This window comes from Rissa tridactyla, chromosome 6, assembly GCF_028500815.1.
Source record: "Rissa tridactyla isolate bRisTri1 chromosome 6, bRisTri1.patW.cur.20221130, whole genome shotgun sequence".
NCBI lineage: Eukaryota > Metazoa > Chordata > Aves > Charadriiformes > Laridae > Rissa > Rissa tridactyla.
In genome coordinates, this window is record NC_071471.1 from 73,377,697 (window position 1) to 73,395,574 (window position 17,878).

General features: G+C 52.4%; 1 protein-coding gene across 2 annotated transcripts in view; it reads left to right on the plus strand.

The window, feature by feature from the left end:
* Positions 1–10,043: 10,043 nt before the first annotated feature.
* INPP5A (inositol polyphosphate-5-phosphatase A) overlaps positions 10,044–17,878 on the plus strand; it is a 236,049-nt gene continuing 228,214 nt past the window's right edge. For both annotated transcript variants that reach the window (XM_054204457.1, XM_054204458.1), the window contains exon 1: positions 10,044–10,183. In XM_054204457.1, the coding sequence (XP_054060432.1) occupies positions 10,109–10,183 (75 nt within the window). In that variant the 5' untranslated portion in view covers positions 10,044–10,108. The remainder of the gene's footprint in view (positions 10,184–17,878) is intronic.

Consider the following 17,878-nt stretch of genomic DNA (forward strand, 5'->3'; position numbering starts at 1 on the left):
GCCAATGTGAAACGGAATCTGCGCTCATCCCAGCGAGCTGCCCTAACTTCCCCAAATGAGAGATTCTTAAAAAAGAAAAACTGGGGTCATCGTTTCTTGTTCTGTTTTTTTATAACGAACGGAATGCGTTTTTGTGCAATTGAGACATCTTCTCTTCGCAGTGCCATTGAACACAGGAGGTTCCTAGTTGAATTCTTTCCTCATAAAAATGTTCTTTTTCTGCAGATTGGCGTGACAAAGAAAGAAAAGCTCTGTAAAATCTCCCTATCCCAACATACAACTCATTATTGTACAATTTCCTAGTGCCATTGCACATGCGGCATTTAAACTGCCCGTGTCCACCATGGACGCATCAAGCCGGCCAAGCTCCCACCTGGGGATGGAAGGGGTTTTTGTGGTTGTGCTGTCACTGCTGGTTTTTTTCAACTGGACCTTAAAACAGGCTTAAAACAGCTACACTTGGCAGAGCCCGGCACCTGGTACCTGGCTCTTGAAGGGGCCAAAACTGGTAACCTGGTGTGATAAGCAGAAAGCCAATACTAAGAAATAAAATATGCTCAAAAAGGACTTGCTATTGTTTTAAGTGAATTTTTTTTTTCTGTTGGGTTTTTTTCAGTGTGTATACTTTGATTACTAATTACCTCTTTTCTCATACAACGTTGGCATTCATATTTGAATCCCATATGGACCAATTGAGGCTAACTTTCTCAGCCAAAAGATTTATTATTATGATTTTCTAAGTGTTCTCAAATCATTTGGTGAATCTGAAAGATGCTGGACAACCCCGTCACGTGGTTACCGTCAGCAGCTGTGCCCGGATGGCATCCTGCTCAGGACAGCACCGACTCCTGCACGCGGGACCCCCCGACCCCCGCCCGCCGCGCCGCTGGCGCGCCACGAGGAGCTCCACGTGCCGGGGGTGTCATTTGTGTGCCAAAAGCGCACTACGAACAACTTCACGTAGTCTGTGTGCTGCTCTGGGAGTTAGATCATAGCAAACGGTGCTATAGGCATCAACGTGAAACAGAAAGTTGAAGTCTCTGGTTTGTATTACCATCTTCCTGTGGTACATGTTCCGGTTCTCACAAACATCAGCGTGTTTGGGGATATTTTATACAGGGTGCTGGAAGCCTGAAATAGCGCATAGGTGTTGCAGAGCAAACACTGCAGCTGTTCCTTGTGAAAGGAGGGGGTTTATGAACCACTGAGTTTTATTTCTGTGCGCACCAGCCCAGTTGAGATCCTTATAACCCTGGACTTTGTAACTGCCCAGTGACAAAACTGATACTGCAGCCCAGGGCAGCAGCGAAGGTGCAAACTTCACTATTTGCACTTTCCTCAGTTGTTGTGGTGCCGTCCGCAGCTGCAGAGCGTTTCCCCGGCCGGGCAGCATCGTGCTGCAGGAGCCGCGTCGGGGGGAGCCGCGGTGTTGGGGGGAGCCGCCGCGGCGGAGGGTCCCCGGCAGCACATCAGCGTCCCCCGCGCTCCTCAGGAACCCTCGAGCGGTGCGTGTGGGGCTGTAACCCTGGGTTCCCCGACACACCGCCCCGAGCCTCTTCCCTCTTGGAGTGGAGACAAAGCACAGGGAAAATGTAAAAGCAAGTGATTGTAGAGGCCTACTGAAAGGAAATAGATTTTTAAGGGTTTGGCCCGAAGAGCTGCTTTTAAGTGCTCTTTGAGGTTTTTGCTACTGCCAGGCTTCTCTCTTGGGAGCAACCGTGGGACTCCACATTCACAGTGCAGTCCTGAAGTGCCTGTGTTGGGCATTCATCCTAACACCGAACGCGCCAGCTTTCTGAAGGGCAAAACCCTGATGGCAATCAAACACCCCGTCCAACTTCTGCGGCCCCTGAGCAGCTGAAAGAAACAGAATCTCACTGAAGATACCGCTCTGTGAAAGCCTTTCTGTTCTGATTTACTCCCGCCCGGGGCGCTGGGGTCGGGACAGTGACGGAGACCCCTGGCACCAGGGGGAGCATTTGGGGGAAAGGCTGCCTGGGGCGGAGAGGAGGAGGAGGAGGAGAAGGAGGGGGATGGTGCTGGTGCTTTTCTGCTTGCCAAGACAGGTAACTGCAGTGGAGCCGCGTGGCACGTGCGGAAAGGGACTGAACAACAACAGCACAGCCAGCGTGCAAAGGCAGATTAACGCATCTGACACGTGGAACGTTTGGCTTGCTAACCGCAAGAAGATTTAAGGGTAACACCTGCATGTAGTTTGCTGCAGACCTGGCTGCACAGGGCTGTCACCTGCCCGTGGATGGGCAAGGCAGGCAGAGAGCCAGCCATGGCCGGGGAGGCGGCAGGTCTGAGACCCCTCGGGCTTCACTTACAGCTCACAGGACACACACTCGTTCATCTGCCGTCTTCCAGACAGAACACGCAGCACCTATTTGCTGAGCCATTAACAGTTTGACTTGTATCAGCTGTAATTTCGGTGCTAAAAACTGATCAGCTGCAGCTGTGCAGAATCACAGCAAAACGCTTTAAATACAAATTGCAGCACAGGTGTTGGGTGTTAAGACAGGACTCCCCCACTCGGCGACAAAACCTAAACAGCTCATGAGGCCAGTCCTTAGAAATGCCGAAAGATATTTAGGCCCTACAACTAAGCAGGAGCTGCAGACTGTAAGGGGTAACTATTTTAAGGAGTTGTTGTTCACCAGAAAGGTGAAATCCAAACAGCTACAAAGATATTTTTAGTTTTATGGGAGTGTGAATGTTGTCAGAACAGAGATGCTAAAGTACACCTTAACGTTCTGATATCATGAAGATGCCCTGTGATGTGTGGGGAGTTACCTCAGCCATCGCTGTCTTCTCTGCTTCGACGCCCTCTGCGCCAGGAACAGCCACAACAGTCCCAGGGTCGGCTGGAATTATTTCAGATCAAATGTAAGTATTTTTTTCATACCTGTACTTGCTGTTTTCCCTTCATTTCTATTAAGGGAATCAGTATGTTTTCCTCTGTTTTACTGCACGATTCAAAGTTAATGATGTGGCTGTTCTCTGCTTGCTCAGTGGGAAATATCTATTAACTGTACTGATGTGCCTGCTTGCGGGATTCCCTCCCAGCCTCCAGCGAGGACCGAGGAAAGCTCTAGTGGGTGCGCAGGTGACAAAGTGGCTCCTTTGAGGCGTGCGCAGCCATCTCGGAGGCCGACGGTCCCTGTCAGGGCCCTGGGGACATGGATCCTGATCAGCCCAAACGTCCCCGAGCAGCCCCAGGCACAAGGGATGCCCCATGCTCACCTGGACTGACTCAGACACTTCAGGAGTTACACTTCTTAGACAGCTGTCCCGGACAGTTACTGCAGCAGCTATATACTATGAATTTTAATTTTTATGCACAAAATATCCCATAATGGACAGCAATACATTTCTGTTGAGAAATATAACTGGAGCTGTTTCCGGTTCAGAAGAATTTCCAATGACTGAAAAATAAATAAAGGCCGTGTACCTAGCACAGTGCCCCGAAATCTGCAGGACTCGGTCTGACGCACTTTGGTTTGACATCGGCAACCCCTGGTCTGACGTGCGGGTTCGATACTCGAGTACCAGACCCGGGGTCTTCCACCTCTGGTTCCTGTGGCTCCGGGGCCACGATAAATTTAGGGAGCAGCCACTTGTGTGACCCTTCCTCACTTCCAAAGTGGGAACTAAAAAAGGACAGTGACAACTCCGAGACCATTTCCTTCAAGCTGTGTTTTGCCGTCTAGAAAGTACAAAATGGCCCATTTAATCAAATGCAGGGACAGGCTCACAAAGCCCACTAAGATCCATCTCTGAGAAGAACAAAGTCCGTCCCTCGGGGTAATAAAAGAGCTTTCAGGCAGCAAATACTACATTGCATTTAAGAGTTTTAATCTGATATAGTTTTGGGGTTTTGTTGTTTTTCCTGCCAGTATAAAAAGCTCTTCATAAAGATCCTTCTAATAAAAGCATAAGCCAATTAGTAAAGCCATAAAGACAGTGATGAAAGTAAGTCAAATGCAATTATAGAGGAACTGCACAACAAGCGTATGAGTGCTTCCTCTGTTGTCCCTGGCCATGGACCGGGAGCCGTGGCCCCTGCCAGACTCTGGTAGCCACAGCTCCGCGTGGTCCTGGGGAGATGTCCCACCTTGCGGAGACAGCAGACCAGTGACATAGGACCAATCTACTTTTAAAAAATAAATTCTCTGCACCATTTATCACACCTTATTTTATTCAGGGCAGAGATACATCATTTAGCAGATTTTTTTTTTTTGACCACAGCTTCTTCTTCTCCAGGCACGGTGCAATCAATATCTGACATCCACTTCCAAAAGGCGAACTCCTCAAAGGCTAAGGAAATCATAATTATGAACCAAACTAGGTAAGCACTGCGTTATTGTTAAGGCGGAATCTGCGTAGCACCCAGCTGAGGCTGAATCTAACCAAAACTGATGAGTGCGTCCCAGCTGCAGGGTGCCCTTGGGCCACTGCTCGGCACCAGCCCCAAGCCACCTCCGCGCACCCCGAGGCACAGCGCCTGTGACAGCCTCGGCTAAACCTGCCACGTGCCCTGGCCACCTGCGCCCGCTCCCCACCTCACCCAGCCCCTGGGGCTGCCCCTGCCCCGGCCGGGGGGGCCCGAGGGAGGCCGGGAGGGCCACGGAGCGTTTGTGGCCACCAGTCACGGTGGTTTCACACACCCACGCTGACGGCAGCGGCACAACAGCGCAAAAATAACCAAATGCGATGCTTGTTTGTTTGTCTTCTGAAAAACGAATGGAAATCTGTTTTCTGTTAATACTCTCGGGGAGCTGGCCCGCCCAAGCTTTTGGGTGAGGTCGCAGTACTTTTATCAGCTGAAAAACTGAGTTTGCTTCCAGCCAGACTTTCACAGGTACCAGCCTCCACAGCAGGCAGCATCCATCTTCCAACCCCCACTGAAACCCATTGTCCTAAAATCTCCAGTCCCCCCAGTCTGCGGGCTGGCCAGCCACAGCCCAGACGCGGGGAAGGCGTGAGGCCGGAGGGTCCAGGCTCTCGGCACGTGCCCGGGGCTGCCCCTCGATGCTGCCCTCCTGCCTTCACACTGCGGCCCCGCCTGAGCCTGCGTGGGCTCCACCGTCCCCGTCTGGCAGCAAGTGATGCTCTTTGCCTGCCCGTGTTTGTCCGCGCTCTCCAGAAGGTGGAGAGCGGGTCTGGGATACCCCACATCCCTCCTCGGTGCCAAGTCCAATCACATGTTCTATGAACCTGCCCACAAATAATGTCAAGCAACTCTGTTGTCTTATTTGTGCTTTATTTCAGGAGGAAGAGCTGTGGAAATATTGGAACTTGGGTCAAAAATGCAATAGCCCAAACGTCCAAGACAACTTTTCTGGGACATCTGTGCAAGTGGTGATGTTGTCTTCCAAGTCGTGTAGGTAAAATTTGTTGGGACGGTGGATTTGTGCACTCATCTGACCCTCAGGCTTATTTAAAAAATTTAGATTCAAGACTGTTTTTTAGTTCATAGTGGCAAAGCCACTTAGTAAAAACTAACCTGATTCTTGAGCCCTCTTGCTTAAACTTAATAGTCAAGGCAGGCGCCAAGACTGAAAATACTCAGATTGCACTGTCTGGGTTACAAGTACTGGAAAACCAGGAGCTGTAACAGAAAACATTAGGCAACCTCAGCTGGAAGTGGTGCTTTTCCAACAGTAACATCCCCGACCAACACCAGCCACTCTTCCCACTCTGTGCCGGGGAGGAAGAGAAACGGTCCCGTCTGCGTTTGCACCCCTGAGCTGGGCTCGGGGCGGGGGCCGGCGCTGTGAGCCTGGGCTGGGCGGGGGGACACGGCGGGGGCCGTTACAGCTCCTGCGCGCTGAGGGGGTGCAGAGAGGCACTTTGATGCTTACTCCTATTTCCCCGTCGTTATACTGCAACATCTCCTCTTGCAGTGTCTGGGGCAAAATCGAGTGTCAGCTCTAGAGTACACACTTAGGTTTAACAGTCGTGTCAAAGGGGAGATAATACAGACTTCAATGTGTTTTTTACCTATTACGCTTTCACTGTTGCCACTGGCAAACTTTTGTATTTGGACACAGATTTGCCCCTTTTTTTCTTTTCCTTTTTCACTGCTCCCTCTACCCCCACCCCAATAGCACAGGTATAGATCTTGCTCCTCTGAGTTTACCAAGAATCAGCTCTGATCCTTTTAGCTGTGCAAAATTAGCTGGTGTACCCTCTACACCTCCCCTGCACCAGAAAGTGGCTGGCAGTGAGCATCCCCCATCAGTGTTTGTACTGGGCTTCTGCATCTGAGCCTGGTGCTTCGGTCATTCCTTGCTTTTTTTTAATTGGAGACTTTTGTTACTGTTGAATGCTGCCATTTGATGGGACAAAGGAATTCTGACCCTGCCAAAAACGGCCAAAAGCTGGAGCAGTTGGGATCCGTTGCCTGGCGGAGCATGGTCTGAGCTCTGCCCCTCCGAGACCCTGCCCTGTGTCGCCAACGCGAGCCGCTGCAGCCCCTGCGAGCGACGGCACCGGCTGCTCCACGCCGCCTCTGCTGTCCCCTGGGGACGGTGGGCGCTCTGCTCGGCCTGCGCCCCCCGCGCGAACCCACGGCTCTAAGGGACCGTTGCACCTCGCCGAATGGTCGGCACTTCTTGCTTTGGGAAATGCCTTCTATTATAATCCTTTATTGGGCGAGTCAGCTCTCAGGAATTCTTTTGAAAATGCTTCATAGATGACACTATTTTATGTTCCTGTTTTCCCAGATTTTATCCACTCCTTTCCTTGAAAAAGGCCCGGGATTCACAGGCATCAGCTCAGTCATCGGTCAGTCATCGTTTTACTTGTATGCAGTTGCGACACTTTCATGCTGTAGTGCTTCCTCTGCCGAAGAAATTGGCAACGCGCGCCCACATTGTAGCCCAGTGATTGCTGCCGGGGTTCTGTTCAAGTAACTTCTTGTGGTCTGCAGCCACTTCCTATTCTCGTTTCCTGTTCCTGAGCACTGCCAAACTCTTCACCTGGATGCCATATGGCTCAGGATCCCTTTCCAGCTGGGTGTAATTTGACCCAGCTTCCTCCAGTGCACCCTGACTTTGCTGTAATCGCCGTGGGCTGAGATGTGTAAGACGCGTGTGCCAAAAGCACAGCAGCCAATGGGGGTTTTCCTCTCTCTCTCTCTCTCTTTTTTTAAATTTTTTTCTTGTGTGTAAACATGCAAAGATATATCAGGATGGTCTGTTTGTTCAGCTCATCTTTGATGCCTCTGATGGCTGCATCCAGGTATGATCACGGTGTCTGCAGTGCAACTTGATGCAATTGTTGTCTCAGGAGTCGCAGAAAACCTTAGAAGAAATTGCCCAGAGGAGTCCTGCAGCATTTAGCGCCTCTGGGCACAAGCATGTTCTGCACTGCGTTTGTCTGTATGTCACAGCTCACTGGAGGTCGGCATCCCACGTATGAGGCAGACTTCCACAATTTCTGCTTGCTTTTTTATTTAATTGTATATTTAACTTGCACCTTGTAACAAAGAAGGCCAGTGGTCGCAGTCTAGCAGAGCTTTTGTCATTCCACTTGCGTCCCTGCCCGAGAAAGTTTGCCCCAGAGAAGAGACTTTACGGGACTTATCGAGTGCGTTGTCACTGGAAACGGCCATCTCCTCTTGCAGGTTGGCTGACGCGCTCCCTCACCCGAGTCTCTCTGTAGCTGTGATACACACCTGTAACATGAAGAGCGCGGTAGGAGGGTGAAATCGATGCGTGGGAGGAACCCACTGGAACCGAAAGCCTGGCTGCTGGGCGCTGGGTGCTGCTCCCCAGGGATCACACGGGGACGGAGGGGAGCTCCGTCTGCTGTCCCACCTGCAGGCGGAGGAGCACAGCTGTAAGGCACCAGGAGACAGCCTTTAAATGTTCCTGGGCAACTGAGCGTTGCCAAAGAGGTGCGATTAAGTGCTGTCAACTTGTTGTACACTAGATTTATTATTTGAATCTCTTCTTCTAGTGCCTTACTTCAGGAATTACTTTTTCTAGGCAAAGAGTAGTTGCTCTTGTGTAGTTAGAAGTTTCAGGTATCTTTCCTTGGCATTCAGCTGATAATTTCTATTATCATAACGGTGTGCAGAATCCCATAACTGAAGACGGGCTTTATTTACCTCCCTTTTTCTTTTTTCTTAATACTGAGAAAATCTTGTGGCCTGTTGCCGTCCCTGACGTCAGCTGTATCAGCTGGGCATCAATCCCTTCTTTGCCTGCCACCGTCCTGGCTTGGAAACTATTTTTCTGCCGCACATGAAATCTCAGGGACTGCAAGCGTGAGCAGCTGAGCTTGTTTGTCTGATGTAGCTTTAATTTGGGAGAGGCTTGTTAACTGACCATAAGCAGGCTTTGTCGACTACAATGCAAAATATAATAATTTTTGCATAAATTACACCTGAAGGCCCATGGGGAGAGATATTTTCTTTGCCTTGCGTTTGGAGCCGTACGTGATTGTTTGCTGCCTGTCAGACACCGCTCCCTGGGGAGACGCAGCCAAGAGCTGAGGAGAAACAACGTTCTGCTGGGGAGCAGTAACAATCTCTTTATTTCTCTGCCAGGGCAGGCACATTTCTCTGGCCGAGCTTTCGTCTTCAGTGTGATGTCTTCCTGTCAATGGGAGGGACGCTTCGGTCTTTGGTGGTTTTCCGTGTCACCTCCACTACAGCGTGTGTCACCTGTTGGAGGTTCCGCACCATCCCGCGTTCTGCCCCTATGTCTTGTTCTCCCTCAGACTCGCGTGTGCAGTTGCTCCTGCATCGCGCTGGGTTCCCCTTTTCCCCGCTCTGCGGTGACCCTCTGTCTGTACCGTTTATGTGCTGTTTGGACAACGGCTTCCCCGCTCTGACGCGCGGTGAGGCCTCTGCAAGCCTGGGAGTGCCGGCTTCTGCACATTTTGTTCCCGTTACTAATCAGCCATGAAATATAGATAATCTTAGGAGCTGGTGACTTTGCGCAGCCTAGCAAAGACTGATTTATCATTTCTCTGGTTTCTTAAGCAAAGTTACTGAAGAGATCCCCTCCCCAGGAGCTGCATTTGTAAGCTGGAGGTTCCTGTGGAGCATTCCCAGGCTCTGCACGCGCCGGTCCATCCTACCCCTTGGCGGGCCCGGCTCCTGCGGGGGCAGGCGGCGCTCCGTCCGGCCCTACCGCTGCCTCTTACCTCCCGTCGGTTGCGATAGCGCCTCGCCGCGACGCCGGGGGCTCCCCCTCGGGAGGAGCGGCACGATACGCCTTTGCCAGAGCCATCGAGGCAGAGGGGGCCCCGCCGCGCCGGGGTGTCGGTACCCGGGGCGGCCGGGTCCGGGCACTTTCGGGCCGCCTGAGGAGCGGCACGGGGGTCCGCACCGCCGGAGCGCACCGCCGCGCTCCCGGGGCCGACCCCGGGCGACCCCCGGCAGCCGCCGCCGCCGCTCCGGGCCGCCCCGCGGCAGGAAGCGCCCGGGCAGAGGCGAGGCCAGTCCCACCGGGCCCGTCCCCCGGGCAGGGTCTGGCCGCCCCAGCCCCGCTCCCGCCCAGGTGAGCGGCGGCCCCGCCCGGGCGGGCCCGGCCTCTCTGCGGGACGGCGCCGCCGGCCGCCTCCCGAGGGTTGGCGTTGCCCTTTTAAGAGGCGCGCGGGGCCGCTGTGACGTCGCGGGCGCAGAGCCCTAGCCCGGCCCGCCCGCCGCGCCGCCAGAGCCGGGAGCGGCGGCGGCGGCAGCAGCGCGGTGCGCGCAGCGCCCGCCCGGCCCGGCCCAGCCCAGCCCAACCCCGCGCCGCCGGGGAGCGCCCGGCCCGTCCCCGCCGACACCGGCCGCCCCGTCCCGTCCCGCCGACCTGCCATGCGCCGTGGCCCGGCGCCAGCCTCCGCCGGTGGGAGCCGTCCCGGCAGCAGCGCGACGGCGGCGGCGGCGGGCGAGCGCTGAGCGCCGCGGCCCCGCAGCAGCCGCAGGGCGGCCGGCCGGCCCGCCGCGGCGCGGATGTGCGCGGGCTGCCCGCGCCGGGAGCACTCGCCGCGCTGACGGGGCGGGCCAGGCGCCCCGCTCGCCGCAGCGCCCCGCGCCCGCCCCCGGGCTCCCCGCAGCGCCGCCGGCCGCGCTCCGCGCTTCCGCCCGCCCGCCGCCGGCGCCATGGCGGTGAAGGGGGCCGCGGCCGGCGCCGGGGTGCTCCTGGTGACGGCCAACGTCGGGTCCCTCTTTGACGACGTAAGTACCGCGGCCGCACGCGCCCCGCCGGAGAGGGGGTCGGGGTCTCCTCGGTCCTAGCGCCGCCGCACCGCCCCCCGCCCGCGGCTGCCGCCCCGTCCCGCTCCGGCCGCGGGCGCCGGCGGGGGGCGCGTCCCGGCAGCCGGCCGGTGCGCCAGGGGAGAGGTGAGGGGGGGCTCTGTCCTCTGTCGGTCCGGGAAGCCCAGAGCGGGGCGCGGGGATGCGCGGCCGGCAGCGAAACGCCGTGCCGGGGATGCCGTGTGTGCCCCGGCCTCCGCCGTACGGCTGTCATCGCGCCCCGCGGGTCCCGGCGACGCGCGTCCCCCTCCGCGGCTCGGGAGGGGCGGCGGTGTCCGGGGGGGAGAACCCGGGGTGCCCCCTTCCCGCGGGGACAAACGGCTTCTGCTCCGAGGCGTCCGGCCGCCGGGGTCCCCTCTCGTCCCCCCGCACGTTGGGGCGTGAAAACACGCTGTGCTGGCTGTTAGCGCAGTGCGCGCAGGGGAACGCTGGGGATGTTTCCCATCGCCGCAAGTAAGGCGAGTGCAACAGCCGATCTGGTAGCGGTTAGCGAGGAGAGCGGCGCCTTCTTGCAAGTCCGCGTGAATTAAGACAGGTATTTGCAAACGCCTGGAACAGCAGCCAGGCTCCTAAACCTGCTGGGCTGCGCCCGGGTGAAGTCTGGCACCGCTGAAGTCGGTGGCAAAGCGCTTCTGGGGCTGAGCAGTGCCGGCGTGTCACGTACCGAAAAGGGAGTGTTTCTGGGGTTGCAGTTTGTACATCTAGCAGAGAATTGGGTCTGGACTTGCACTGCGTGTTGCTCTTGCCGTGTGTGTTAGGGCTGGCTTTGTGCTCCAGCCCTATGTACAAATCGCTTTGTGCACTAAAATAAGTGTGGGGTTTTCCTGCTCCTCCCAGTCTTCAAAGTTTGCTGTCTTTTTTCATCGTTTTGAAGGCTGACCTAAAGTACACACTTTGATTGATACGTATGTAGCCAAAGGATGCAATTCATCTTTTCACCAAGTTTAGTAAACTTTGACGAGTTATCAGCACGGTTATTTTTTGCACTTCAATATGTCTGTTCGTATTAAATGACCACTGAAAATACGTATTTCATAATAATTTTCATGACGATGGCCTTAGGCCTGTGCAGTGTCTGTCTGAGTAAAGCCGCGTGGCATCCAGCAGGACTCTGCAGGTTGTTACGGCTGTTCCTGTTGCTCGAGCCCAAAGGGGACACCTCGCTTTGACCCAAGCCTGCTCTCTGACCCCAGCCTGCTATCTCCTGTGGCGAGTGCTGCGGTTCAGAGTGCTCTCCTGCCTTCCCTGGCGGCTCAGAGTGATAAAAGCCGCCACTTTGGAGCATGTCATTGAAGAAATCCTGTGCTGTCAGACTAAATGATTTTCCGGTTGTTCCTAGTTAGCATTGGAGACTCACTGGCATTCCTGGAGAAGGTGAAGGGTGTTTGTTGTTTATCATTCGGTGTAACCAAAGAGAGGAACGCTTCTGCTCTAGGCAAGCGACTCCTTTGCGATGAAAAATTAATTTTCTACAGCAACAAACCCGGGCTTATTTGGATATGTTCCACTGCAGGGTGGGGAATGGAAAGACTGGTCTGAACTTTCGTGATTACGCTTCGGGTTTGTTGCTGTTGGAGTTGGGACTGGCGACTGCCCAGTCGGGTTTCTGGAGTAGTTCAGGCACAATAAAGATGACATTAGCTTGGTTTGTGGAGCTGTCAGTGGCTGTTTCTGCTTGTTGGGCTTTCCCTGTCAGTTGAGGAATAAGCTTCTCTGCCGTGACCTGAAGTGACTTCAGTTATAAACAAGGACTCGTCCTTTGGTAGACTTCACCGAAGCTGGGCTGGAAAATGACTTCCACTTCCTTTAATCTATTTTTCCCATTTCTGATTTCAAATTTCAGTTGGTGATACATATTTTACTTAAACACTACATTTTTAGTGGGCCGCAGGGCAGTGTGACAGTACGTGTGTTCACCGCACAGTGCAGAAACCCCGAGCAGACGGGATAGTTGGGTGTGAGTACCCTGCACCCACACAGTCCTGCCTTCCCTCGCCCCGGGCTCTGATTCACGGCGGGCCAGGAGTCCTCCAGGACCGTTCCTACACCAGGCTCCAGGGCAGGTGCCCCCAGGCACAGGGCTGCTGCGGGCAGGCTGCGTCCCGCAGGGTCTCCTGGTGGCGTGGGTCTTGCCCCGTAGGGTGGGACCTCTGCTCCCCCTTCCCATGCCAGCGGACCCTCGCGCGTTGGCTCTGCGGTGAACCTCTCATCCATTTGTTTAAAGTAGCCTGAACATTACTGTGTGGCAACAGTGTGATTTGCACTTTAGATGCGTTTTGTACGGGTACTGTTTACTTGGCTGGCACATGCTGTACATGCAAATGCTCTTTAGTTGAGACGGGTATTTTGTAGAATAATTCGGAATATCTTTTGTAGACAGGTTCATCTGGGTGGGATAGTCTTTCCTGGGTCACTGGTATTGCTGACCTGGCTATAATTTTGCAAAGAGGAGAGAATTGCTTTATTTGTGCTCTCCGATTGCCAGAAGCGAGTTATGATAACATACTGGTTTGCTCCTGCCAGCCATCCACAGCCACTCATGGCCTGTTGCAATGCTGACCTGGGAGCTCATGAATAAACATGTTAACAGTGAAGAGGGGCTGTGCTGGGTTTGTTTCGTTCCTTGAGTAGTTTTGCTGCTTCATTAAAAACATTAGTGCAGTATTAGATCTACAAATATCCTTCAAAGTTTCATGAACACGTGCATCTCATGAATATGAATGCGTATGACTTTAGGTACACTTGTGTTTACGTAATCATTTAATGTTTGTCCTGCTGTATAAACATTTCCTGTTTTTATCCCAGTGTGCTCTTGCTAACAACGGGGGATGGAGTTCAGGTTGGCTGTGGGTCGCTCTTTCTCTCTTTCCCTCCTCTGATGGCCCTGCCCGTAGCAGAGGGGTTGGACTAGGTGATCTCTAGAGGTCCCTTCCAGCCCGAACTGTCCTGTGATATGAGCCTCTCCCTCTCTCTCTCCCTCCCCAATTTCCTTGCTTTCTTTGCTTCATCTGTCTGCTCTGGCGGAATTTCACATTTACCTTTCAAGGAGCCTTCTGCTGTAGTGCCCACAAAATCGATCTGCCTGGCATGTCTCTGCTCTTACTGTATAGGATTTTAATTACTTTAATGTGCCGCTTTTTTCTTCCTATCTGCTGTATCCTTTTCATTCTCTTCAGTTGCTTCTAAACGTGTCAATGCGGTCTGTTTTTCCTTGGGACAAGAGCCCGTGAGTCGCAGCGTGTTTGTGGCAGGCGTGCGGAGCGGCTGGGCGGCAGGGGCACCGGTGGTGGGAGGCACGTCTGTCCCCAGGTCCCCAGAGCTGCCCGCAGCCAGGGCGGCAGCCTCTCTGCCCCCAGCCCTGGCGGGCTTCGGGGGCCGGCTGTGGCACTGCGTGCCCTGGGGACGCTTCCCCGGCAGCCACGGAGCTGTGGTTGCTCCTGCTGGAGGGAGGCGCATGGAGAGCCCTGCAAGTCAGGTTTTGTTGTTGTCCGAGAAGTTTTGTTCCTGTTTGCCGCATATTCGCTGAGTGCGGTCACAAATACTGAAAAAACACCTTAGTGCTCACACTTGAAAATTGTGTCTTAACGCTGTTTGAGTTTTTGGTGACTTTAGCAATGCATGTTGTTTAAACCTCTGGGCGTAGGTCTTTAGGGTAAAGATTTCCAGTGTGCACAGCAGGCTCAGCTGTACAAGTTCCAACGTTTCTGCTTGGGTTGGAAAGTAGTTAATTTGTCCCAGTTCCCTTTGAAATTGGCACGTATGAGCCCAAGTCAGGTAGGTGCTTCTGAAACGTTTCCTTCTGCCTTCCTACCACCAAAGGTAGGTAGCTCTTCTCTAATGGGAGGTCGGTGCAGTTCTTAAAGTCTCAAGACAAACCTGGGCCAGAATAGGAGTGCAATGATGACAAGAAAGATAAAAGCTAAACAGAACATATTATTTTATCAGTTTAAAAAAGGAGGAGAGAAAGTAGGTTAGGGAATCGCTGTGTGGTGCGCGGGTACTAACACTCGAGGTCTTTAAGTGACTAACAGCGTTACTGTCCTACCTGTATTTTCTTTGACTATACGAAATACTGGCCTTCGAGCGACAGTGCTGGGATGGGGCAGGAACCTTTCACATTCCCAAGGGGCCTTGGGACCTACTCAGTGTTTGGGTGAACATCCCCCTTTCTCACACAATACACAAAGAGGGCAGGGGTGCAGTTTCTTGTTCCAAGTCCTGTTTGAAGTAGTGTTGTTGTTATAATTACGCATATTGCTTTAATTCTGAGTACGAACTCGGAATAACCTTTACTGCTGTTAAGAGTTGAAGTCTGTCAATTGAACTTGAAATACTTCCCATAATAACTTTTAAAAACAACCTGCTCTTCTAATGGGTGGTGATCACAGTCTCGATGTCTCTTTATCGCATCAGATCTTAATTTTCCGATCCTGAAACAGTGGGTGTAGTTTTATTTTGATGTTAGATACCCGTGGATTTAGCTGGTATTAGGTGATAATGATAAGGGGGTTTTTGGCTTTGGGTTTGTTGTTTGTTTTCATTTATTTTTCTGTGCCGTCTCCCCAGCCCCCCTGAGTAATTATGTGAATTTTGTGGAATATTTCAACTGTGGTGGGATGGGAAATGTATTAATTAGGTTTTGATTTCTAAATAAGTATTAAGACTAGCTTGTTGCAAGTCAAGGCACCCTCTTCTTCAAATCATAGCTACTAGACTGAGTGAAAAGTAATGTTTGATTCATTGTGATTTAAAAAAAAAATAAAAATTACATTATTTCAGTGCTGAGAAACGCGTATTCCATCCTTGCTGCCAGGCTGCGCTGATGTTGTCTGGAGTGGAAGAGACAACTAAACAAACGTGCCCAGGCGAAGGCGATGTTTCTGTGAGGCGTTGAGGTGCTCAGGAGCGTTTCTGGCCGGAGCGGTGGGGCTGCGGGCTCCCGGCAGGCAGGGAGGGCAGAGGAGATGCTTGTTTTCTGGCCGGGCGGGGTGAGACCAGCAGAATTCGGGTGGCTGGAGGAAGAGGGGCAGAAGAACGAAGAGGGTCCCGGTCGGGCTTTGCCAGCGGGTTCGCGTGCTCTGGAGCGGACTCCTCCTCTGGCCGTGCTCCCCAGGGCGCGCGCGGAGCCGCAGCGGGAGCGGAGCCCGCGGGCGGGTGGCTCTGGCAGGACCGGAGCCCTCCCGGCACTGCGCCTGGCTCTGGGCAGCTCTGGCGAGTGCCCGGGGGGGCTGCCCCGGACCCGGGTTGTTTATCGCCCTGCTTTCTGTGATGCTGTAAAATCGCGCGCTCGTAGCTGAGGACTTCCATTTTAGGAATACATACTCTTGAGCAATAACGTAGAAGGCCAACGAAAAAGTGTTTTTTTCAGTGTTCTCTATTATGGGAACCCTAAAAATAAGTAATCTCTGTTTTCTCTTTATCTATTTCTGCACTCCTCACTTTCTGGTTTCTGGTTATTTTGGCGACTTCTTTCTGATTTTAATTTGTTGTGTGCCACAGGTAATTTCTTAAACATTGTTGCGGTCTTCTGTTTGTTTGTCTTTCTATGGCAGACTCTCAAATCAACGTTTTTCTTAGAGTTTCTGCTATTGTTATTTTTTAGGAGACTCTTTCTTGTTTTACTCAATTCTAAACCCCTGTGCAGGAGGTGAAATTTTGAGGTAAGACCAGAATTTGGTACTACCCAAAACTTCTTGAGCTATGTGAAAATGATGATGGGGAGGAGAAAACTGTTTTGTTACCCTTTGCAGTGCTTGTGCATTTGAAACAAATATTATTATTTTTTTTTAATAATTGAGGGATCTGTTGTATCTTGAGAATGAAATTGCTGGTAACACATTACCAGCAGGACACAGCTGTTGGCCCAGATGTGCAACGGAGCAGAGCTGAGCGGTGGCCCACCGCGTGGTGTCTGGCTGCTGAATAGCCCTCATCGTGTGTAGCTGTTAAGCTGCTGCTGTGAAAAGGTGTTTTGGTTTGAAACTCCTTCGCTGCCTCTTGTTTTCTTTTACTTCTGTGACGGGGGATGAGCGCGGGGACACGTACGTGGACAGATGAAGTGGCTTTGCTGGCACAGTGGAGCTCTGCCAGCAGTAATGCTTATGCTGGTCTTTGTTACAAACATGTTTTTTCCAGGGATAACCTGGAACCGTTGGTACTTGTGCTTTGAAAAAACTGTAGGGTAGCTGGGGGGAGGATTGTACCAGTTTGTAGCTCTTTCTTCCTTTAGTCTTTAGGTAGGTGACAGTGTCAAATACGTACGGCGAGAGTGATGTGCTCACAAGTGCGTGGTTTTGAGGAGGTCTTTCTGAAGCCCTTCCCAGCCTGCTCGCAGAAGATCTAAGTACTCGTGCTGACTTGGAGCTTCCTAGGTGTCTTCCTAAGTGATTCCCAAGCGATTCAGCTCTCAGCCTCAGCTGGGCGAAGGACGGCACAGCAGCGTGTGCTGGTGGGGTTGTTCGGCGCCCCGTGCACCCCCTCGGGTGGGAGCATCCCCTGCCGGCTCTGCGCTGGGTCCAGGCCTGCGTCCCCCCGGGGCTTGTGTGGCGAGGGCAGAGGTGCTGTGCGCGGCCGGCCCTGCGCACCCGGCCCCTGAGGGACCGAGTGAGCGGTGATGGCTGAGAGCGAGCGGCAGAGCACCTTCCCCTTGTAGGTGTAAATGGGGATCACGACCCGAAGCAGCCGTGCAGTAAAGCACTGACGTTGTTGTACATCCACATACCTCTAAAATTTAAAAGCGCTATTCTAATTTGCTGAAGACGATTGGAGCAACACAGAGGGTGGGGTTTGTCCACCAAGATGGAGTTGTATGCTTAAAAAATCACTTCTTTTTTTTTGACAAAAAATGAAAAAAAATATTTTTAGCAGATATTTTTACAATTCTCTGAGCAAGAGAGTTGTAATTAGGAGCTTGCACAGTGTTTAGCCTCCCTTAAGCAGGAAGCTCAGAAGATTATCTCGGGGACCATCTTTCTTCTCCTTTTGATTAAGTGTTATCACTAACAGCAAGAGCACATGTTTACATGAGGAAGTAATGGTGGCAAAGTACATTATATAATTACAGTTTTCTGTTAATGTGGTTTTATAGCAGGTGGAGTAGAGTTAGCTTTTTGTAACTTGCTGGGTTTGTGCAAATTGCCAGTGTATCAGTGTGATGGTTTAAGAGGATTTAATTCCCAAACAGTTTGAATACGGAGGTATGCAATGGGAGTATGATACCTTAGGAAGAATGCTTTACGTGTGAATCTGTTACCTTATTAGCTTGTAGGAGCACTCTCTCATTGTCAAATTTTCAAGGTTTTGTTGCTGTTTCAAAAGTTTTCATCATAAATTTTCTTACCACAGAATTTGACTTTGAAGGGAGTCAGTCGCACATAGAATACCAGTCAAGCCCTCGGATTTCATGATTTTTCTAAAAGGCTAATCTCTTGTTTACTTACGTTTTCACTTTCTCCCTTTTCTGTTACTTATTTTGTTGTGCTGTTCCTATCTTCTACCCCCTGCAAATGTATTTCCTCTTATCTCAGATGCTTTTTTGTCCTTTCTTGTACTGTGCGTACTTGGCTCCTCCTGGAAGCTCTCCCCTTATTCCCCATCTATTATTTAAAGTGCGGATGT